Source organism: Oncorhynchus tshawytscha, unplaced genomic scaffold (assembly GCF_018296145.1).
Source record: "Oncorhynchus tshawytscha isolate Ot180627B unplaced genomic scaffold, Otsh_v2.0 Un_contig_7238_pilon_pilon, whole genome shotgun sequence".
NCBI classification, from domain to species: Eukaryota; Metazoa; Chordata; class Actinopteri; order Salmoniformes; family Salmonidae; genus Oncorhynchus; species Oncorhynchus tshawytscha.
In genome coordinates, this window is record NW_024609722.1 from 162,328 (window position 1) to 185,876 (window position 23,549).

The 23,549-nt window shown below is 48.0% G+C and overlaps 1 protein-coding gene and 1 long non-coding RNA gene across 2 annotated transcripts in view; both read left to right on the forward strand.

Moving 5' to 3' along the window:
• The window catches only part of LOC112237911 (poly(A)-specific ribonuclease PARN), a 30,989-nt gene extending 11,558 nt beyond the window's left edge, over positions 1–19,431 (forward strand). Inside the window, exons 16-33 of the mRNA XM_042317266.1 lie at positions 73–147; positions 322–379; positions 8,384–8,461; positions 9,428–9,479; positions 9,623–9,691; positions 9,860–9,915; positions 10,975–11,061; positions 13,242–13,316; positions 14,494–14,678; positions 14,811–15,048; positions 16,819–16,959; positions 17,138–17,158; positions 17,402–17,484; positions 17,743–17,758; positions 18,384–18,462; positions 18,513–18,625; positions 19,055–19,137; positions 19,411–19,431. Coding sequence (XP_042173200.1) covers positions 73–147; positions 322–379; positions 8,384–8,461; positions 9,428–9,479; positions 9,623–9,691; positions 9,860–9,915; positions 10,975–11,061; positions 13,242–13,316; positions 14,494–14,678; positions 14,811–15,048; positions 16,819–16,959; positions 17,138–17,158; positions 17,402–17,484; positions 17,743–17,758; positions 18,384–18,462; positions 18,513–18,625; positions 19,055–19,137; positions 19,411–19,431 — 1,530 coding nt within the window. The remainder of the gene's footprint in view (positions 1–72; positions 148–321; positions 380–8,383; positions 8,462–9,427; positions 9,480–9,622; positions 9,692–9,859; positions 9,916–10,974; positions 11,062–13,241; positions 13,317–14,493; positions 14,679–14,810; positions 15,049–16,818; positions 16,960–17,137; positions 17,159–17,401; positions 17,485–17,742; positions 17,759–18,383; positions 18,463–18,512; positions 18,626–19,054; positions 19,138–19,410) is intronic.
• A 1,213-nt stretch (positions 19,432–20,644) lies between these two features.
• Positions 20,645–23,322, forward strand: LOC121845640. The gene is made up of 2 exons (XR_006082673.1): positions 20,645–20,682; positions 22,295–23,322. It is a non-coding gene; the product is annotated as an uncharacterized LOC121845640 (long non-coding RNA).
• The last annotated feature ends 227 nt before the right edge of the window (positions 23,323–23,549 follow it).

Consider the following 23,549-nt stretch of genomic DNA (forward strand, 5'->3'; position numbering starts at 1 on the left):
AAGGATGTCATGAAACCCCTGTGGAAGTCTGAAGAATATTCATTGTGCCTTTTGTTTTTTGATCCCTTCTAGGAGTTGATCAACATCACGTCTCTAGCAGAGCTGCAGAAACAGCTGAAAGAGAGCCCTTCAAATCTCCTAAAGTTGGTAAGAGAACATGACGACGACTACGCCACGTTTAAGGAACAGGAAGTTATTTCAGAAGCTAATCTAACATAACTACTTCGCATGAAATAAATCATATAGCTTTGAACATAATAGAAATGGTGGTACATTTTGTGTACAAAAATTCTAACTTAATCAACCTTATATTGTCTATAGTCGAGGACAAGATTCTACAGCAGTGGTTCTCAACCAGGGGTACTAGGAGCCCCTGGCGGTACTAGACCTATCCACATGGTGTGCTTGAGTAGACTCCTAATACCATAGGCTTACTGTTAAAATGCAAGAGGGAGTACTTCGGGTGTACTCGGAACAGAGGAAATTATACTTGGTATTTTAACCGAGGTTGAACCGTTTGAGCTATAGGACCTGTAGATACTGTGATGCAGTGGTATTCAAAGTCGGGAAGTGACTGCAGAGGGGTCTTTTTTTTTATTTTATTTTTAGGAGTACAGATTATTGTATGGGACCGTATACTAACAAAAATCTTAAGGTTTTATAGTCATTCGATTTTGCCGTCGCAAGCAGTAGCAGTGTGTGGACAAAATCAATGGGGAAGCAGAGACAGAAAATAATGAGACATGTAACCAACCCATGTTAGCATTTCCCAAACTCAATCCTCGGGACCCCAGGGGGTGCACGGTTTGGGGGGGGTGCGCGGTTTGCTTCATGGTTTTTGGCTTATGGTTCTCACCCCTACCATAGACTTACACAGTAATTATAACAACTTCCAGAGGACGTCCTCCAACCAATCAGAGCTCTTGTATGAACTGAACTGACATGTTGTCCATCCAATCAAAGGATCAGAGAATGTCAGAATCTAGTACTGAAAGTAGAAGCTACAGCTAGCTAGCACTGCGGTGAACCGTTGACTCAGAGAGAAATGTAATAGTTGAACATTTTTGAACAAAGTAATTTCTTCCAAAATAAAGAAGCTAGAGATTAACTATTTTCAGTTTCTCACGTTGCTAGCGTATGCAGTTACCTAGTTTTAGCCTACTGAAACACACTGCTCAAATAGAGGGATGCTATGTTAGCTAGCTGGCTAGGACTTTCCAACACAACACTGGAACTCTTCCAAGTCAAGGTAAACTTTTGGTTTTACTAATTTATTTGCCACTGGGGCCTGCCAATGTAAGTGCTAAACTGCTTACTGGCTGTACACTATCGTTACTGCATGATTGTAGCGGGTTTACCAACACGTTAGTTCTATTGGCTGTGTTGACTATGACGTTGCTTTAGGTAATATGGTGACGACAATGAAGTCCTTGTGTAGCGGTTATATGGTATGGCTTGGAAGTTTTTTGTTGTTGCCTGGTCACACAGCGCATGTGTTGTGCATTGAAGTCCACAAGCGAAGGGATAAGGTGAGAGGAGGAGAGCGCATAGATGTGAGAAGGAAAACAACGTGGCTGCTATGAAACTGCTATGAAACACGTGATAAGGGGTGTATTCATTTAGCTGATTCTGTTTAACTTTTCTTAAACTGAAGCAAATGGAACAAAACGGGGTTACAATATACCTGAATCTGTCCAATAGAAACTCTCGTTTGCAACTTGGACTAATGATTACACCCTATATCAGCTTAGATGCAGACACGAGTGTGCAAGGCGGTATTGAATGTGTCACGGTCACCTCAAACGTTTATCTCGACCTGTGTTGCACCTGCGTTGTAAACTTTCATTCATAGGCTAGGTTGTAGCAACATCATGATGGGTACAGGGACAATTTTGAGTATCATGTCGTAGCCTTGACCTATTGCTGTTACATTGCACAGGGTGAATGGAATATGAATGACCGCTAATATGGTGTAATAGAAATGAGGCCAAGCTCATATGGGGGGGGAAAAACCCTGACTCGTGATAATGGCTTTGTTTGCTCCATAACCTGTTAGTTCATATGCCTCGCCACCGTGCTATTGTAACGGATGTGAAACGGCTAGCTTAGTTAGCGGTGGTTTCCGCTAAATAGCGTTTCAATCGTTGACGTCACTTGCTCTGAGACCTTGAAGTAGTGGTTCCCCTTGCTCTGCAAGGGCCGCGACTTTTGTGGAGTGATGGGTAGCTGTTGTTGATGTGTGCAGAGGGTCCCTGGTTCGCGAGGGGACGGTCTAAAGTTATACTGTTACACTATATAGGCCGAGACAAGACGGTGGCAGAATTAATTCAAACACACCTTTTTTGTTTCATCACAAAACCGGACAGCAACATCTGTCTGATGTCCACAAATAATGTTGTATGTAAATCAAATCAAATAAAATCAAATGTTATTTGTCACATACACATGGTTAGCAGATGTTAATGCGAGGGTAGCGAAATGCTTGTGCTTCTAGTTCCGACAATGCAGTAATAACGAACAAGTAATCTAACTAACAATTCCAAAAAAACTACTGTCTTATACACAGTGTAAGGGGATAAAGAATATGTACATAAGGATATATGAATGAGTGATGGTACAGAGCAGCATAGGCAAGATACAGTAGATGATATCGAGTACAGTATATACATATGAGTTAAGTATGTAAACCAAGTGGCATAGTTAAAGTGGCTAGTGATACATGTATTACATAAGGATGCAGTCGATGATATAGAGTACAGTATCAACGTATGCATATGAGATGAATAATGTAGGGTATGTAACATTATATAAGGTAGCATTGTTTAAAGTGGCTAGTGATATCAATGGGGAAGAGTAACAAACAGTTGCTTGACCATGCAGTCGCTCATGTAAGTTCATGTTTCCGACATTTTTGAACTGCTAAACAACTATCGATGTCGAACCACGGAGCGTTACCGCAAGTCGAAAAGAAATCAAGAGCTTTCCATCGTGTCCAGCTGTGTATGTAACATTTCACGTAAACCCTGTTTCCTGTCTGCATCGAAGTACCTAGCATCTAGCATGGTGGCGACACAGTAAAGAGGCTCAGAGAGAATGCCTGTTAAAGAAGTAGCGGGTCTTGTACTTAGCATCTAGCATGGTGGCGACACAGTAAAGAGGCTCAGAGAGAATGCCTGTTAAAGAAGTAGCGGGTCTTGTACCTAGCATCTAGCATGGTGGCGACACAGTAAAGAGGCTCAGAGAGAATGCCTGTTAAAGAAGTAGCGGGTCTTGTTAGCATCTAGCATGGTGGCGACACAGTAAAGAGGCTCAGAGAGAATGCCTGTTAAAGAAGTAGCGGGTCTTGTACCTAGCATCTAGCATGGTGGCGACACAGTAAAGAGGCTCAGAGAGAATGCCTGTTAAAGAAGTAGCGGGTCTTGTACCTAGCATCTAGCATGGTGGCAACACAGTAAAGAGGCTCAGAGAGAATGCCTGTTAAAAAGTAGCGGGTCTTGTACCTAGCATGGAGCATGGTGGCGGCACAGTAAAGAGGCTCAGAGAGAATGCCTGTTAAAGAAGTAGCGGGTCTTGTACCTAGCATCTAGCATGGTGGCAACACAGTAAAGAGGCTCAGAGAGAATGCCTGTTAAAGAAGTAGCGGGTCTTGTACCTAGCATCTAGCATGGTGGCAACACAGTAAAGAGGCTCAGAGAGAATGCCTGTTAAAGAAGTAGCGGGTCTTGTACCTAGCATGGAGCATGGTGGCGGCACAGTAAAGAGGCTCAGAGAGAATGCCTGTTAAAGAAGTAGTGGTCCTTGTACCTAGCATCGAGCATGGTGGTGACACAGTAAAGAGGCTCAGAGAGAATGCCTGTTAAAGAAGTAGCGGGTCTTGTACCTAGCATGGAGCATGGTGGCGACACAGTAAAGAGGCTCAGAGAGAATGCCACCGAATCGCTTGTTCACTGCCTAAAGTACTTTTCCAAGTTAACCCCACGGTCTGTGTCGGCAGTTTTGTTGAGCAGGCGCTTCAATGCCATAACGGAGGGTATCACGTCTACTGCAGACACAGGTGATGAGCTTATTTCTCCAGTCAGTAGTTTGAATGGAGCCAGGAGGGTGTTCATGTTTACAAGTTCTCAAATGCCATTGAAATGGCGGCAAGTATGAGACCCAGCACATTGTTGAGCAATACGTCTTTCCTCAGTAGGAAATCCTCGTCGACCCCGCTGTGCTGTCAGACTCTGCATGCTCATGGGGCTGACATCGCTGGTCCAAATGTCAGTCGTGACGCCCATAGCAAGTAGCATAATGAATCCCATTATCTTGGCTTTAATGGATTTCGCCTTTTGCGTTGTCTCGCTGAAATGTAATTACTCTTTCAAATGACTGCTCGACTTGAACTTGTTGTGTTGTTGGAAGTGTGCACTTACTGTTCTGCTTTTTCTGTCGTGCTGTATTCTTCGTGGCGTCATTACGTCATGTACTTCCGTTATACCTACGCACGTCAGTAGAATAGGACAGGTTTCGTCCATGGCTAATGTAGTGTCTGATTACAGTAGAATAGGACAGGTCTCATCCATGGCTAATGTAGTGTCTGATTACAGTAGAATAGGACAGGTCTCGTCCATGGCTAATGTAGTGTCTGATTACAGTAGAATAGGACAGGTCTCGTCCATGGTTAATGTGTCTGATTACAGTAGAGTAGGACAGGTCTCGTCCATGGCTAATGTAGTGTCTGATTACAGTAGAATAGGACAGGTCTCGTCCATGGCTAATGTAGTGTCTGATTACAGTAGAATAGGACAGGTCTCGTCCATGGCTAATGTAGTGTCTGATTACAGTAGAATAGGACAGGTCTCGTCCATGGCTAATGTAGTGTCTGATTACAGTAGAATAGGACAGGTCTCGTCCATGGCTAATGTAGTGTCTGATTACAGTAGAATAGGACAGGTCTCGTCCATGGTTAATGTAGTGTCTGATTACAGTAGAATAGGACAGGTCTCGTCCATGGTTAATGTGTCTGATTACAGTAGAATAGGACAGGTCTCGTCCATGGTTAATGTGTCCGATTACAGTAGAATAGGACAGGTCTCGTCCATGGCTAATGTGTCTGATTACAGTAGAATAGGACAGGTCTCGTCCATGGCTAATGTAGTGTCTGATTACAGTAGAATAGGACAGGTCTCGTCCATGGCTAATGTAGTGTCTGATTACAGTAGAATAGGACAGGTCTCGTCCATGGCTAATGTAGTGTCTGATTACAGTAGAATAGGACAGGTCTCGTCCATGGCTAATGTAGTGTCTGATTACAGTAGAATAGGACAGGTCTCCATCCATGGCTAATGTAGTGTCTGATTACAGTAGAATAGGACAGGTCTCATCCATGGCTAATGTAGTGTCTGATTACAGTAGAATAGGACAGGTCTCATCCATGGCTAATGTAGTGTCTGATTACAGTAGAATAGGACAGGTCTCGTCCATGGCTAATGTAGTGTCTGATTACAGTAGAATAGGACAGGTCTCGTCCATGGCTAATGTGTCTGATTACAGTAGAATAGGACAGGTCTCGTCCATGGTTAATGTGTCTGATTACAGTAGAATAGGACAGGTCTCGTCCATGGTTAATGTGTCTGATTACAGTAGAATAGGACAGGTCTCGTCCATGGTTAATGTGTCTGATTACAGTAGAATAGGACAGGTCTCGTCCATGGCTAATGTAGTGTCTGATTACAGTAGAATAGGACAGGTCTCGTCCATGGCTAATGTAGTGTCTGATTACAGTAGAATAGGACAGGTCTCGTCCATGGCTAATGTAGTGTCTGATTACAGTAGAATAGGACAGGTCTCGTCCATGGCTAATGTAGTGTCTGATTACAGTAGAATAGGACAGGTCTCGTCCCATGGCTAATGTAGTGTCTGATTACAGTAGAATAGGACAGGTCTCGTCCATGGCTAATGTAGTGTCTGATTACAGTAGAATAGGACAGGTCTCGTCCATGGCTAACGTAGTGTCTGATTACAGTAGAATAGGACAGGTCTCGTCCATGGCTAACGTAGTGTCTGATTACAGTAGAATAGGACAGGTCTCGTCCATGGCTAATGTAGTGTCTGATTACAGTAGAATAGGACAGGTCTCGTCCATGGCTAACGTAGTGTCTGATTACAGTAGAATAGGACAGGTCTCGTCCATGGCTAACGTAGTGTCTGATTACAGTAGAATAGGACAGGTCTCGTCCATGGCTAACGTAGTGTCTGATTACAGTAGAATAGGACAGGTCTCGTCCATGGCTAATAGTGTCTGATTACAGAATAGGACAGGTCTCGTCCATGGCTAACGTAGTGTCTGATTACAGTAGGACAGGTCTCCGTCCATAGTGTCTGATTACTAGGAACGTCCATGGCTAACGTAGTGTCTGATTACAGTAGAATAGGACAGGTCTCCATCCATGGCTAATGTAGTGTCTGATTACAGTAGAGTAGGACAGGTCTCATCCATGGTTAATGTGTCTGATTACAGTAGAGTAGGACAGGTCTCGTCCATGGCTAATGTGTCTGATTACAGTAGAATAGGACAGGTCTCCATCCATGGCTAATGTAGTGTCTGATTACAGTAGAATAGGACAGGTCTCATCCATGGTTAATGTGTCTGATTACAGTAGAGTAGGACAGGTCTCGTCCATGGCTAATGTGTCTGATTACAGTAGAATAGGACAGGTCTCCATCCATGGCTAATGTAGTGTCTGATTACAGTAGAATAGGACAGGGTCCATCTAATAGTGTCCAGTGGTCTCATCCATGGCTAATGTAGTGTCTGATTACAGTAGAAGGTCTCATCCGTAGGACAGGTCTGATTACAGTAGAATAGGACAGGTCCATGGCTAATGTAGTGTCTGATTACAGTAGAATAGGACAGGTCTCGTCCATGGCTAATGTAGTGTCTGATTACAGTAGAATAGGACAGGTCTCGTCCATGGCTAATGTGTCTGATTACAGTAGAATAGGACAGGTCTCGTCCATGGTTAATGTGTCTGATTACAGTAGAATAGGACAGGTCTCGTCCATGGTTAATGTGTCTGATTACAGTAGAATAGGACAGGTCTCGTCCATGGTTAATGTGTCTGATTACAGTAGAGTAGGACAGGTCTCGTCCATGGTTAATGTGTCTGATTACAGTAGAATAGGACAGGTCTCTGATTCCAGTAGAATGGTTAATGTGTCTGATTACAGTAGAATAGGACAGGTCTCGTCCATGGCTAATGTAGTGTCTGATTACAGTAGAATAGGACAGGTCTCGTCCATGGCTAATGTGTCTGATTACAGTAGAATAGGACAGGTCTCGTCCATGGCTAATGTGTCTGATTACAGTAGAATAGGACAGGTCTCGTCCATGGCTAATGTGTCTGATTACAGTAGAATAGGACAGGTCTCGTCCATGGTTAATGTGTCTGATTACAGTAGAATAGGACAGGTCTCGTCCATGGTTAATGTGTCTGATTACAGTAGAATAGGACAGGTCTCGTCCATGGTTAATGTGTCTGATTACAGTAGAATAGGACAGGTCTCGTCCATGGCTAATGTGTCTGATTACAGTAGAATAGGACAGGTCTCGTCCATGGTTAATGTGTCTGATTACAGTAGAATAGGACAGGTCGTCCATGGTTAATGTGTCTGATTACAGTAGAATGGTCCTAATGTGTCTGATTACAGTAGAATAGGACAGGTCTCCGTCCATGGCTAATGTAGTGTCTGATTACAGTAGAATAGGACAGGTCTCCATCCATGGCTCCATGTAGTGTCTGATTACAGTAGAGTAGGACAGGTCTCATCCATGGTTAATGTGTCTGATTACAGTAGAATAGGACAGGTCTCGTCCATGGCTAATGTCTGATTAGTGTCTGATTACAGTAGATTAATAGGACAGGTCTCGTCCATGGTTAATGTGTCTGATTGATTACAGTCCAGAATAGGACAGGTCTCGTCCATGGTTGAATGTGTCTCGTCCATGGTTAATTACATTACAGTAATAGGACAGGTCTCGTCCATGGTTAATGTGTCTGATTACAGTAGAATAGGACAGGTCTCGTCCATGGCTAATGTGTCTGATTACAGTAGAATAGGACAGGTCTCGTCCATGGTTAATGTGTCTGATTACAGTAGAATAGGACAGGTCTCGTCCATAGTGTCTGATTACAGTAGAATAGGAATGTAATGTGTCTGATTACAGTAGAATAGGACAGGTCTCGTCCATGGCTAATGTAGTGTCTGATTACAGTAGAATAGGACAGGTCTCGTCCATGGTTAATGTGTCTGATTTATCCCATGGCTTCTGATTACAGTTCCTCCGTGGCCCAGTGACTGGCGGAGGGGTTCCCATGGCTAATGTAGTGTCTGATTACAGCCCAGGAACAGCTCCACCAGGCGGGCTACGATGCCTTCATCACTGGTCTCTGCTTCATCTCCATGGCCAACTACCTAGGTACTGCCTTCTCATCACACTGTATACTACCTAGGTACTGCCTTCTACACTGTATACTACCTAGGTACTGCCTTCTACACTGTATACTACCTAGGTACTGCCTTCTACACTGTGTACTGCCTAGGTACTGCCTTCTACACTGTGTACTGCCTAGGTACTGCCTTCTACACTGTATACTGCCTAGGTACTGCCTTCTACACTGTATACTGCCTAGGTACTGCCTTCTACACTGTATACTGCCTAGGTACTGCCTTCTACACTGTATACTACCTAGGTACTGCCTTCTACACTGTATACTGCCTAGGTACTGCCTTCTACACTGTGTACTGCTATGGGTACTGCCTGCTACACTGTGTACTGCTATGGGTACTGCCTGCTACACTGTGTACTGCTATGGGTACTGCCTGCTACACTGTGTACTGCTATGGGTACTGCCTGCTACACTGTGTACTGCTATGGGTACTGCCTGCTACACTGTGTACCGCTATGGGTACTGCCTGCTACACTGTGTACCGCTATGGGTACTGCCTGCTACACTGTGTACTGCTGGCCTGTGGCGCTAACCCTACGGCGCTGGCCAAAAGTCTGCTGTCCTTTGTTCTCTCCTGTGGTCAAAGATGTCAATTGATGTCAGATGTCAACCACCTTTTCATTGAGGATAGTGAAGTGTATCCTACCCTAAGTCCTTCATGGAGGAGTTGATCTGCCACCACAGCTTTTGAGTCAGGTGTTGTTGGAGGAGACGAGCATGTACTCACTTAAAAACAACATGCTACTTATTGTTTTTAATCTATAAAAAGTCTTGCGCAACTTAATTTGTTTTCATCACATTATACATTTTTCTTTTGAGATCCACCCCATGTAAACGTCATTTGCCTCATGTGGTGCTACTGGAGGACTCAATTTCCATCCACGTTCCCTCATCGCTGCCTCTCCTCGATTTTTACCTCTGACCTTTTTCAAAAGGAGGCGTGAGAGGAGGCGGGGAGTTGAAGAAGGCCATCTCCGTGGTAACACCGTTAGTGAAAACGGAATGGGGGACAGTTTCATGGACAGCTTTGAATCTCTATGATGCCGTGTAGACTATAGCAGTAGCTGCTGTGATATGCGTATGGTCATCATGGCTGTTTCTCAATCTTAACTTTCTCTTTCCTTCTCAAGGTACTTTCCTGACTCCCCCAGAGCCCACATCCCATCCCAATCGAAACTCATCCAACCCTTCGTCAACAAGTAAGATCTCGGTTCTCTCCCCTTCAGTTTCTTTACCTCTCCTACGGGGGTGTGTGTGTGTGTGTGTGTGTATATCCCTTACCTCAGCATGTCTTAGTGTAGTTATAACACATCTGTCAGCTGTATGAAGCGTTATAATGCTTCGTTGACGTCTGGTGTTTCCGCCAGACTGTTCCTGATGAGGATCATAGATATTCCCTACCTCAACATCAGCGGACCAGACCGTGAGTAGTTCAATGGGATATTATATACTGTACAACACAGTATTAGTATTTCAATGGGATATTATATACTGTACAACACAGTATGAGTAGTTCAATGGGATACTATATACTGTACAACACAGTATGAGTAGTTCAATGGGATACTGTACAATACAGTATGAGTAGTTCAATGGGATACTGTACAACACAGTAGTATTAGTAGTTCAATGGGATACTATATACTGTACAACACAGTATGAGTAGTAGTTCATGGGATACTATATACTGTACAACACAGTATGAGTAGTTCCATGGGATACTATATACTGTACAACACAGTGTTAGTATTTCAATGGGATACTATATACTGTACAACACAGTATGAGTAGTTCAATGGGATACTGTACAACACAGTATGAGTAGTTCAATGGGATACTGTACAACACAGTATGAGTAGTTCAATGGGATACTGTACAACACAGTAGTATGAGTAGTTCAATGGGATACTGTACAACACAGTAGTAGTAGTAGTTCAATGGGATACTATATACTGTACAACACAGTATGAGTAGTTCAATGGGATACTGTACAACACAGTAGTATAGTAGTTCAATGGGTACAACACAGTATGAGTAGTTCAATGGGATACTGTACAACACAGTAGTATTAGTAGTTCAATGGGATACTATATACTGTACAACCAGTATGAGTAGTAGTTCATGGGATCTCCCCCTCTGCCCCCCTCTGTCTCTTCCCCCCTCTGTCTCTTCCCCCCTCTGTCTCTTCCCCCCTCTGTCTCTTCCCCCCTCTGTCTCTTCCCCCCCTCTGTCTCTTCCCCCTCTGTCTCTGCTCCCCCCTCTTTCCCCCCTCTGTCTCTTCTGTCTCTTCCCCCCTCTGTCTCTTTCCCCCCTCTGTCTCTTCCCCCCTCTGTCTCTTCCCCCCTCTGTCTCTTCCCCCCTCTGTCTCTTCCCCCCTCTGTCTCTTCCCCCCTCTGTCTCTTCCCCCTCTGTCTCTTCCCCCCTCTGTCTCTTCCCCCCCCTCTGTCTCTTCCCCCTCTGTGTCTCTCTCTCCCCCCTGCAGTCCAGCCCAAGAGGGATCATGTTCTGTACGTCACCTTCCCTAAGGAGTGGAAGACCAGTGACCTCTACCAGCTGTTCAGTGCCTTTGGTAAGACCCACCACATAATATGATGATCTATATCACTACCGCCTGGGCCAGGTCACTACCGCCTTCCCTAAGGAGTGGAAGACCAGTGACCTCTACCAGCTGTTCAGTGCCTTTGGTAAGACCCACCACATAATATGATGATGATCTATATCACTACCGCCTGGGCCGGGTCACTACCGCCTGGGCCGGGTCACTACCGACTGACTACCGCCTGGGCCAGGCCCAGACGGCATCCCCAGCCGCGCCCTCAGAGCATGCGCAGACCAGCTGGCCGGTGTGTTTACGGACATATTCAATCAATCCCTATACCAGTCTGCTGTTCCCACATGCTTCAAGAGGGCCACCATTGTTCCTGTTCCCAAGAAAGCTAAGGTAACTGAGCTAAACAACTACCGCCCGTAGCACTCACATCCGTCATCATGAAGTGCTTTGAGAGACTAGTCAAGGACCATATCACCTCCACCCCACCTGACACCCTAGACCCACTCCAATTTGCTTACCGCCCAAATAGGTCCACAGACGATGCACTCGCAACCACACTGCACACTGCCCTAACCCATCTGGACAAGAGGAATACCTATGTGAGAATGCTGTTCATCGACTACAGCTCGGCATTCAACACCATAGTACCCTCCAAGCTCGTCATCAAGCTCGAGACCCTGGGTCTCGACCCGCCCTGTGCAACTGGGTACTGGACTTCCTGACGGGCCGCCCCCCAGGTGGTGAGGGTAGGCAACATCTCCTCCCCGCTGATCCTCAACACTGGGGCCCCACAAGGGTGCGTTCTGAGCCCTCTCCTGTACTCCCTGTTCACCCACGACTGCGTGGCCATGCACGCCTCCAACTCAATCATCAAGTTTGCGGACGACACAACAGTGGTAGGCTTGATTACCAACAACACGAGACGGCCTACAGGGAGGAGGTGAGGGCCCTCGGAGTGTGGTGTCAGGAAAATAACCTCACACTCAACGTCAACAAAACTAAGGAGATGATTGTGGACTTCAGGAAACAGCAGAGGGAACACCCCCATCCACATCGATGGAACAGTAGTGGAGAGGGTAGCAAGTTTAAAGTTCCTCGGCATACACATCACAGACAAACTGAATTGGTCCACTCACACAGACAGCATCGTGAGGAAGGCGCAGCAGCGCCTCTTCAACCTCAGGAGGCTGAAGAAATTCGGCTTGTCACCAAAAGCACTCACAAACTTCTACAGATGCACAATCGAGAGCATCCTGGCGGGCTGTATCACCACCTGGTATGGCAACTGCACCGCCCTCAACCGTAAGGCTCTCCAGAGGGTAGTGAGGTCTGCACAACGCATCACCGGGGGCAAACTACCTGCCCTCCAGGACACCTACACCACCCGATGCTACAGGAAGGCCATAAAGATCATCAAGGACATCAACCACCCGAGCCACTGCCTGTTCACCCCGCTGTCATCCAGAAGGCGAGGTCAGTACAGGTGCATCAAAGCTGGGACCGAGAGACTGAAAAACAGCTTCTATCTGAAGGCCATCAGACTGTTAAACAGCCACCACTAACATTGAGTGGCTACTGCCAACACACTGTCAATGACACTGACTCTACTCCAGCCACTTTAATCATGGGAATTGATGGAAATGATGTAAATATATCACTAGCCACTTTAAACAATGCTACCTTATATAATGTTACTTACCCTACATTATTCATCTCATATGCATACATTGATACTGTACTCTATATCATCGACTGCATCCTTATGTAATACATGTATCACTAGCCACTTTAACTATGCCACTTGGTTTACATACTTATCTCATATGTATATACTGTACTCGATATCATCTACTGTATCTTGCCTATGCTGCTCTGTACCATCACTCATTCATATATCCTTATGTACATATTCTTTATCCCCTTACACTGTGTATAAGACAGTAGTTTTTTGGAATCGTTAGTTAGATTACTTGTTCGTTATTACTGCATTGTCGGAACTAGAAGCACAAGCATTTCGCTACACTCGCATTAACATCTGCTAACCATGTGTATGTGACAAATAAAATTTGATTTGATTTGATACCGACTCACTACCGCCTGGGCCAGGTCACTACCGCCTGGGCCAGGCCACTACCGCCGACTGGGCCACCACACCAGGACACCTTTTTAATTCCCATGTCTTCCCGCATGTCTCCTAGGTAACATCCAGGTGTCGTGGATTGATGACACGTCAGCGTTTGTATCTCTGAGTCAGACGGACCAGGTACAGATCGGTGAGTACTGGCCTATCCATAAGCCTGTTCCCTGCGCTACGTTTGACCCAGAGACCAGCCCTGTTCCCTATATAGTGCGCTACGTTTGACCCAGAGACCGGCCCTGTTCCTTATATAGTGCGCTACGTTTGACCCAGAGACCGGCCCTGTTCCTTATATAGTGCGCTACGTTTGACCCAGAGACCGGCCCTGTTCCTATATAGTGCGCTACGTTTGACCCAGAGACCGGCCCTGTTCCTTATATAGTGCGCTACGTTTGACCCAGAGACCGGCCCTGTTCCCTATATAGTGCGCTACGTTTGACCCAGAGACCGGCCCTGTTCCCTATATAGTGCGCTACGTTTGACCCAGAGACCGGCCCTGTTCCTTATATAGTGCGCTACGTTTGACCCAGAGACCGGCCCTGTTCCTTATATAGTGCGCTACGTTTGACCCAGAGACCGGCCCTGTTCCCTATATAGTGCGCTACGTTTGACCCAGAGACCGGCCCTGTTCCCTATATAGTGCGCTACGTTTGACCCAGAGACCGGCCCTGTTCCCTATATAGTGCGCTACGTTTGACCCAGAGACCGGCCCTGTTCCCTATATAGTGCGCTACGTTTGACCCAGAGACCGGCCCTGTTCCTTATATAGTGCGCTACGTTTGACCCAGAGACCGGCCCTGTTCCCTATATAGTGCGCTACGTTTGACCCAGAGACCGGCCCTGTTCCCTATATAGTGCGCTACGTTTGACCCAGAGACCGGCCCTGTTCCCTATATAGTGCGCTACGTTTGACCCAGAGACCGGCCCTGTTCCCTAATATAGTGCGCTACGTTTGACCCAGAGACCGGCCCTGTTCCCTAATATAGTGCGCTACGTTTGACCCAGAGACCGGCCCTGTTCCTATATAGTGCGCTACGTTTGACCCAGAGACCGGCCCTGTTCCCTATATAGTGCGCTACGTTTGACCCAGAGACCGGCCCTGTTCCCTATATAGTGCGCTACGTTTGACCCAGAGACCGGTACTGGACTTGGGCGGAGCTCACATGATGGGAGTACCGGGCCAGCAGCACCTCCAATGTTCTACATCTTTATTCTGACCCCAACTCCCGTTCCCTAGGAAACAACTGAACATGTAAATGAGTCACAGTTTATATTAATTCTGACCCCGACTCCCATTCCCCCTCTGTGTCCAGCGATGAACACCAGTCGCTATGCGGAGAGCTACCGTATCCAGACGTATGCAGAGTATGTCCAGGGCAGGCAGCAGGTCAGGGAGAGCCAGGGCCATTCTACCCAGTCCTGGGACGAGGACGGCTGGGTTAAACCGCACTACACCTCCCCTCTACAGTTGGTGCTGGTCCTACTGGCTACAGCTACGGTCACAACAGGTACACGCCTTACGCACACACACACGCACACGCGCACACACTTAATTCGATGGACTTTTAATGGAAGAGGGTTGTTGAAAGGCGTCTCGTCCATTAAAATGTCCCTGTTCTCTTATTAAAAGAAGTTAATGATGTTCTACAAGGTCACCATGGAGTCTCTAAGGCAGGTTGTTTTAAATGTGACGGCCGGTCCGTGTGTTGTGGGCGTCAGGCCGTCGTTGGGGAAACGCTGCGTCAGTCCGATCCAGGAGGAGCAGCCTACGGAGGGAGAGGCTCAGAGATCACACGCTGACGGATGGAGTGGCTACACGCACTCTCACACACACCCCGACACGGGCAGCAAGAAGATCAGGACCGACGGTAAGGACACACACACACACACACACACACACACACACACTCCCCTGCTAGAAGACAGACAGTAAGGACACACACACACACTCCCCTGCTAGAAGACAGACAGTAAGGACACACACACACACACACACACACACCTGCTAGAAGACAGACAGTAACACACACACACACACCCTGCTAGAAGACAGACAGTAAGGACACACACACACACTCCCCTGCTAGAAGACACACACACACACCCCTGCTAGAAGACAGACAGTAAGGACACACACACACTCCCCTGCTAGAAGACAGACAGTAAGGACACACACACACACACTCCCCTGCTAGAAGACAGACAGTAACACACACACACACACACACTCCCCTGCTAGAAGACAGACAGTAAGGACACACACACACACACACACACACTCCCTGCTAGAAGACAGACAGACACACCCTGCTAGAAGACAGACAGTAAGGACACACACACACACACACACTCCCCTGCTAGAAGACAGACAGTAAGGACACACACACACACTCTCCTGCTAGAAGACAGACAGTAAGGACACACACACACACACACTCCCCTGCTAGAAGACAGACAGTAAGGACACACACACACACACACTCTCCCTGCTAGAAGACAGACAGTAAGGACACACACACACACACACTCCCTGCTAGAAGACAGACAGTAAGGACACACACACACACTCCCTGCTAGAAGACAGACAGTAAGGACACACACACACACACACACTCCCCTGCTAGAAGACAGACAGTAAGGACACACTCCCCTGCTAGAAGACAGACACACACACTCCCCTGCTAGAAGACAGACAGTAAGGACACACACACACACACACACACACTCCCTGCTAGAAGACAGACAGTAAGGACACACACACACACACACACACTCCCCTGCTAGAAGACAGACAGTAAGGACACACACACTCTCCTGCTAGAAGACAGACAGTAAGGACACACACTCCCCTGCTAGAAGACAGACAGTAAGGACACACACACACACACACTCCCTGCTAGAAGACAGACAGTAAGGACACACACACACACACACTCCCTGCTAGAAGACAGACAGTAAGGACACACACACACACACACACACCTGCTAGAAGACAGACAGTAACACACACACACACACTCCCCTGCTAGAAGACAGACAGTAAGGACACACACACACACACACACTCCCCTGCTAGAAGACAGACACACACACACACACTCCCCTGCTAGAAGACAGACAGTAAGGACACACACACACACACACACACTCCCCTGCTAGAAGACAGACAGTAAGGACACACACACACACTCCCCTGCTAGAAGACAGACAGTAAGGATCACATCCCCTGCTAGAAGACAGACAGTAAGGACACACACACACACACACTCCCTGCTAGAAGACAGACAGTAAGGTCCCCTGCTAGAAGACAGACAGTAAGGACACACACACACACACACTCCCCTGCTAGAAGACAGACAGTAAGGACAGGGGGTGTGGACACACACACACACTCCCTGCTAGAAGACAGACAGTAAGGACACCACACACACACACACTCCCTGCTAGAAGACAGACAGTAAGGACACACACACACACTCCCTGCTAGAAGACAGACAGTAAGGACACACACACACACACTCCCCTCTAGAAGACAGACAGTGGACTGACACACACACTCCCCTGCTAGAGACAGTGTGGATCTGTGGTCCTGTAGAAGACAGGGTGTGGATCTGATCTGTGGTCTGTGTTGTCTCTAGGGTGTGGATCTGATCTGCTGAAGTTGTCTCTAGGGGGTGTGGATCTGATCACACACTCCCCTGCTGTTGTCTCTAGTGTGGATCTGATCACACACTCCCTGCTAGAAGACTCTAGTGTGGATCTCCTGCTAGAAGACAGGTGTAAGGATCTGATCACACACTGTCTCTAGGGGGTGTGGATCTGATCTGTGGTGTCTCTAGGGACAGTGTGGATCTATCTGTGGGTCTCTATGTTGTCTCTAGGGGTGTGTGGATCTGATCTGTGGTCTGTGTTGTCTCTAAATGTGTGGATCTGATCTGTGGTCTGTGTTGTCTCTAGGGGGTGTGGATCTGATCTGTGGTCTGGTCTGTTGTCTCTAGGGGGGTGTGGATCTGATCTGTGGTCTGTGTTGTCTCTAGGGGGTGTGGATCTGGTCTGTGTTGTCTCTAGGGGGTGTGGATCTGATCTGTGGTGTCTCTAGGGGGTGTGGATCTGATCTGTGGTGTCTCTAGGGTGTGTGGATCTGGTCTGTGGTGTCTCTAGGGGGTGTGTGGATCTGTGGTGTCTCTAGGGGTGTGTGGATCTGATCTCTGGTGTCTCTAGGGGTGTGTGGATCTGATCTGTGGTCTGTGGTGTCTCTAGGGGTGTGGATCTGGTCTGTGGTGTCTCTAGGGGGTGTGGATCTGGTCTGTATTTTATGTCTCTGTCTGGTCTGGACCAGTTAGAACAAAGGGGGGTGGGTGGATCTGGTCTGTGGTGTCTCCAGGGGCAGACACAGGGGATGTGATCTGGTCTGTTTGGACCTGCACGGACCTTCCGGTTCTAGGGGGGTGTGGATCTGGTCTGTGGTGTCTCTAGGGGGTGTGGATCTGGTCTGGTGGTCTCTGGGGGGGGATCTGGTCTGTAGGTCTCTAGGGTGTGGGTCTGGTCTGTGGTGTCTCTAGGGGGGTGTGGATCTAGGTCTGTGGTGTCTCTAGGGGGTGTGTGGATCTAGGGGTCTGTTAGGGGTGTGGATCTGATGTGGTCTGACACACACAGGGTGGTGTGGAAGACAGACTGTGTCTTGGATCACAGGTCTGGTGTCTCTAGGGGTGGATGGGTCTGTCTCTCTAGGGGTCTGTGGTGTCTCTAGGACTGGTGTGGTCTGATCTGTGGAGACTGTGTGTAGGTGTTTTTATTTTATTTCACCTTTATTTAACAGACAGACAGTCAGGTTGAACAAATTCCTGCTAGTTTTGTGGACTGGTCTGACCTAGGACAACAGTAAGGGGGTTAACTGCCTGTTCAGAAGACAGACAGAAGGACAGATTTGTACCACCCCTGTCAGCAGGGTTTGACACACACTGCACACCTTCTAGAAGACAGGTTACTACACACACACTCCCTGCTAGACCAGTAAGGACACACACACACACTGATGTGGTCACACACACACACACACACACACACACTCCCCTGCTAGGGGGTGTGGGTCTGTAGGTCTGATGTGGTCTGTCAGGTGTTTAAATGCAAACACTGTGGTCTGTCTCTGGTGTCTCTATCTGTGGGGGGTGTGGATCTGATCTGTGGTCTGTGGTGTCTCTAGGGGTGTGTGGTCTGTGGTCTGTGGTGTCTCTAGGGGGTGTGGATCTGTCTCTAGGTGTGTGGGGTGTGGGATCTGTGAGGTGTGGGTCTATCTGTGGGTGTGGATGTGGTCTGTCTGTGGTGTCTCTAGGGGGTGTGGATCTGATCTGATGGTGTCTCTAGGGGTGTGGATCTGTAGGTCTGTGGTGTCTCTAGGGGGTGTGGATCTGTCTGTGGTGTCTCTAGGGGTGGGGGTGTGGATCTGTAGGTCTGATGTGGTCTGTAGGGGTGGGTGTGGTCTGTCTGTGGTGTCTCTAGGGGTGTGGGTCTGATCTGTAGGTCTGATGTGTCTCTAGGGGTGTGTGGATCTGTAGGTCTGTGTTGTCTCTAGGGGGTGTGGATCTGATCTGTGGTCTGTGTGGTCTCTGTGGTGTCTCTAGGGGGTGTGGATCTGGTCTGTGGTGTCTGTGTGGTCTGATCTGTCTGTGGTGTCTCTAGGGGGTGTGGATCTGATCTGGTGTCTCTAGGTGGGTGTGGATCTGTCTGTGGTCTAGGGTGTGTGGTGTCTGTGTGTCTCTAGGGGGTGTGGATCTGGTCTGTGGTGTCTCTAGGGGTGTGGATCTGGTCTGTGTGTCTCTAGGGGTGTGTGGATCTGGTCTGTGGTGATGTGGATCTGGTCTGTGGTGTCTCTAGGGTGTGGGTGGATCTGGTCTGTGGTGTCTCTAGTGGTGTGGGTGTGGATCTGGTCTGTGGTGTCTCTAGGGGGTGTGGATCTGGTCTGTGGTGTCTCTAGGGGTGGTGGGTGGATCTGGTCTGTGGTGTCTCTAGGGGGGTGTGGATCTGGTCTGTGGTGTCTCTAGGGGGTGTGGGTCTGGTCTGTGGTGTTGTCTCTAGGGGTGTGTGGATCTGGTCTGTGGTGTATCTAGGGGGTGTGGTCTGGTCTGTGGTGTCTCTCTCTAGGTCTGTGGTGTCTGTAGGGTGGATCTGTGGTCTGGTGTCTAGGGGGTGTGGATCTGGTCTGTGGTGTGGTCTGTCTGTGGTGTCTCTAGGGGGGTGTGGTGTGGGTCTGATCTGTGGGTCTGTGTGTCTCTAGGGGTGTGTGGGTCTGATCTGTGGGTCTGTGTTGTCTCTAGGGGTGTCTGTGGTCTGATCTGTGGGTCTGTGTGTTGTCTCTAGGGGTGTGTGTAGAGCTGATCTGTGGGTCTGTGTTTTCTCTAGGGGTCTGTGGCTGATCTGTGGGTCTGTGTTGTCTCTGGATGTGGGTCTGTGGGTCTGTTTAGTGGTCTGTGTCTCTAGGGGTGTGTGGGTCGGGTCTGTGGGTCTGTCTCTAGGGATGTGTGTGGGTGGGTCTGTGTTGTCTCTAGGGGTGTGGATCTGGGTCTGATCTGTGGGTCTGTGTTGTCTCTAGGGTAGGTGTGGGTCTGATCTGTGGGTCTGTGTGGTCTGTCTGTAGGTGTCTTTAGGGGGTGGGTCGGGTCTGTGGGTCTGTGTCTCTAGGGGTGTGTAGGTGTGGATGTGGGTCTGTGTTGTCTCTAGGGGTGTGTGGGTCTGGTCTGTGGGTCTGTGTTGTCTCTAGGGGGTGGTGTGGGTCTGGTCTGTGGGTGTGTCTGTCTCTAGGGGTGTAGGTCTGGGTCTCTGGTCTGTGTGGGTCTGTGTTGTCTCTAGGGGTGTGGGGTGTGGGTCTGTCTGTCTGTGGGTCTAGGGGTGTTGTCTCTAGGGGTGTGTGGGTCTGGTCTGTGGGTCTGTGTTGTCTCTAGGGGTGTGTGGGTCTGATCTGTGGGTCTGTGTTGTCTCTAGGGTGTGTGGGTCTGATCTGTGGGTCTGTGTTGTCTCTGGGGTGTGTGGGTCTGTCTGAGGGGGTCTGTGGGTCTGTGTTGTCTCTAGGGGTGTGTGGGTCTGATCTGTGGGTCTGTGTTGTCTCTAGGGGTGTGTGGGTCTATCTGTGGGACTGTGTATGCAGGAGTAGTGGACAGTAAGACGTCAGAAGGCTGGCTGAAAACTCAGTGGGTCGGGTAAAGATGTGTACAGTTGAGGGGTGTGTGGGTCTGACTCCAGTACTTTCAGTGCTGCCTTAAAACTTGGAGAAACTACCTGGGTGTTCGTTGAAGGTGTTACGCCTGTGATTTGGTCTGCCTGTGTTTCCTGTAGGTCTGAGTCTGATTCGTCTCGAGCATGAGTCCTGTGATCCAGGAAGAGGCGGGAGACTGGTCTGTGTTGTCTCTAGTGATCCGTGGGTCGGGCTCTAATGGCAACAGCAGCCTTCAACCATTCAGAGCAAGAAGAGCTGTGCGTCAAGAACAACAGGATGAGGAAGACTGATGGTGAGACGAGTGAGAGCCACGTTCTAACAACCAAACCACTAAAAAGCACCTTAAGGAAATGCAAAGCTACAAATGTGTCGTTTTAAAAAAAAAAAAAAAAATGTCCAGTTTCGTCCCCCTCAGGTCCTCTAGCAGGTTATTCCAGATGCTGGGGTATAGTTACTACAGGCTGCCTCTTGGTACCCCCCTCAGGTTCTCTAGCAGGTTATTCCAGAGGCTGGGGTATAGTTACTACAGGCTGCCTCTTGGTCCCCCTCAGGTTCTGCCTCTTGGTCCCCCTCAGGCAGGTTATTCCAGAGGCTGGGGTATAGTTACTACAGGCTACCTCTTGGTCCCCCTCAGGTTCTCTAGCAGGTTATTCCAGAGGCTGGGGTATAGTTACTACAGGCTGCCTCTTGGTCCCCCTCAGGTTCTCTAGCAGGTTATTCCAGAGGCTGGGGTATATTTACTACAGGCTGCCTCTCCATGCCTCTTGGTCCCCCTCAGGTTCTCTAGCAGGTTATTCCAGATTCCAGATGCTCAGGGGGTTATTCCAGAGGCTGGGGTATATTTACTACAGGCTGCCTCTCCATGCCTCTTGGTCCCCCTCAGGTCCTCTAGCAGGTTATTCCAGAGGCTGGGGTATATTTACTACAGGCTGCCTCTCCATGCCTCTTGGTCCCCCTCAGGTCCTCTAGCAGGTTATTCCAGATGCTGGGGTATAGTTACTACAGGCTGCCTCTTGGTCCCCCTCAGGTTCTCTAGCAGGTTATTCCAGAGGCTGGGGTATAGTTACTACAGGCTGCCTCTTGGTCCCCCTCAGGTTCTCTAGCAGGTTATTCCAGAGGCTGGGGTATAGTTACTACAGGCTGCCTCTTTGGTCCCCAGAGGCTCAGGTTCTCTAGCAGGTTATTCCAGAGGCTGGGGTATAGTTACTACAGGCTGCCTCTCCATGCCTCTTGGTCTGAGGCTTTGGGAGAGTTAAAAGGCCAGAGGACCTGAGGGACCTGCTGTGGGTACATCACTTAAAACCATGTCTGACCTGTATTGAGGTGCACAAATCATGGATTGATTTTAAAAATCAATAGAATCTGAACATTTTGAATAAACTCGCAGCCAGTGCAGAGACCTTTTTAAACCGGTGTAAAGTGTGTTCTCCTCAGTACCCACGCTGCAGTGTTCTGGATATGGTTTTGCAGTTGATCAATGTCTGTCTTGGGTCGACCAGACAGGAGAGCATTACAGGAGTCAAGCCTGCTGGTAATAAAAAGGATGTGTCTGTTATATCAAGGTTCCTTTACTGCTGGTGAATTCAAAATGTGTGGCCAGATTCTCTCTTGTTTTCGGCTCCAGTAATAAGAACTTCGGTCTAGATTTATCTGGAAGGAAATCAAACCGTCTAAAGTATTTAAAAATCACTAAATAGTCTAATTTATCTGTGGAGGGAACATCCTCTGGTGCCAGACCCTGATAAGTTGGAACGTAACAGCTTGGCTGTGTGTTTGCTCTCTGCTTCTCTATATTGGAACAGTGGTCCGCAGCATCATCACCAGGACAACGAAACACCAGTGGTGTTCCTCAGGTTGACTGACTGGGAACTGTCTCTGTGTGTCTCGTCTTTCCCTCCCTCTAGGTGCAGAGACGACGTCTTCTCTGTTCGACGTACCTCAGGTCTGGTAGCGATGGAACCCGAGATCCTGGCTCCTTACCACCTGGGTTCCTACTTCCTACCCCTGGCCACTTGACTCCTACCCCTAGGACCGGGTTTGGAACGAGGCCTGAAGTTTCAACCAGTTGCACTTATCTGACTGGCTGAGAGAAACGAAGCCATAAATCATGATAGGAGTCCTCAGCATGTGGTATAGCAGGATATTCTTTAGGAAAGAAAAAAACTGTCCCAAATGGCACCCTAATCCGTATATAGTACACTACTTTTAACTACGGCCAATAGAGCTCTGGTTCAAACTAGTGCACTGTGGATTATTGTGTCCCAAATATTTTTTTCACTGCTTTTTTTGTTGTTGCTCGCACTGTTTTTCATTTCTGATTGATTGATAAATCCCCTGTATCGTGATGGATTAGGTAGTTACCACTCTGCATGTTGTGGCGCTACTGACAGCTGTTCAGTACAGAAAGAGAACTCACACCCAGGCTCTACTCGCCTAACCCACCAGGCTCTGAAATGGCAGCTTGATCTCTGTTCCACTACTCTTAAGCAGGGTCAATAGCGCTCTGGTCAAAACTAGTGCTCTATATAGGGGAATGGGGCCATTTGGTTCACAGCCTGATCTCTGTTCCACTACTCTTAACCAGGGTCAATAGCGCTCTGGTCAAAACTAGTGCTCTATATAGGGGAATGGGGGCCATTTGGTTCACAGCCAGGGTCTGTGTTCCATGAGGATCAACGTTATAGAATATTCATCTAGAAATACACTATCTAGATTTGATGCGCTTCTTTGTTCTGTAGAAGAGGGAATCGTGTCATGGTGTGGTGTGTATTTTCTACGTTGTATCATCTCGAACACCAGGCCAGGCTCGTTGTTCCACGACCTCCTAGTTACTGTCACCGAGTCTGAAATCTTTCCCCCTCACTGTCTGTTACCGGTGCCAAACCGGTTTAGTTTTAACTGTAAAAAAAATGTTGCCTCCGTGACCCGTTCATCGTGAACCATCATTAAGTGTCTCTTAAACCCCCAATGCCACTTGACTGATTCTAGTGTAACACTGTCCTGGTGCTGTAGTGGGATTTTAAATGTAGTTTAACTTCCTTTTTAAAATAAAAAAAAAATGTGTATAAAGTTAAAGCCCCTCCCCTCTAATTTTATAGATCCTGCTAGAACCTTCTCTAATAGTGTGTCCTAAATGGCTCCTGTGTAGTGCAGTGTACT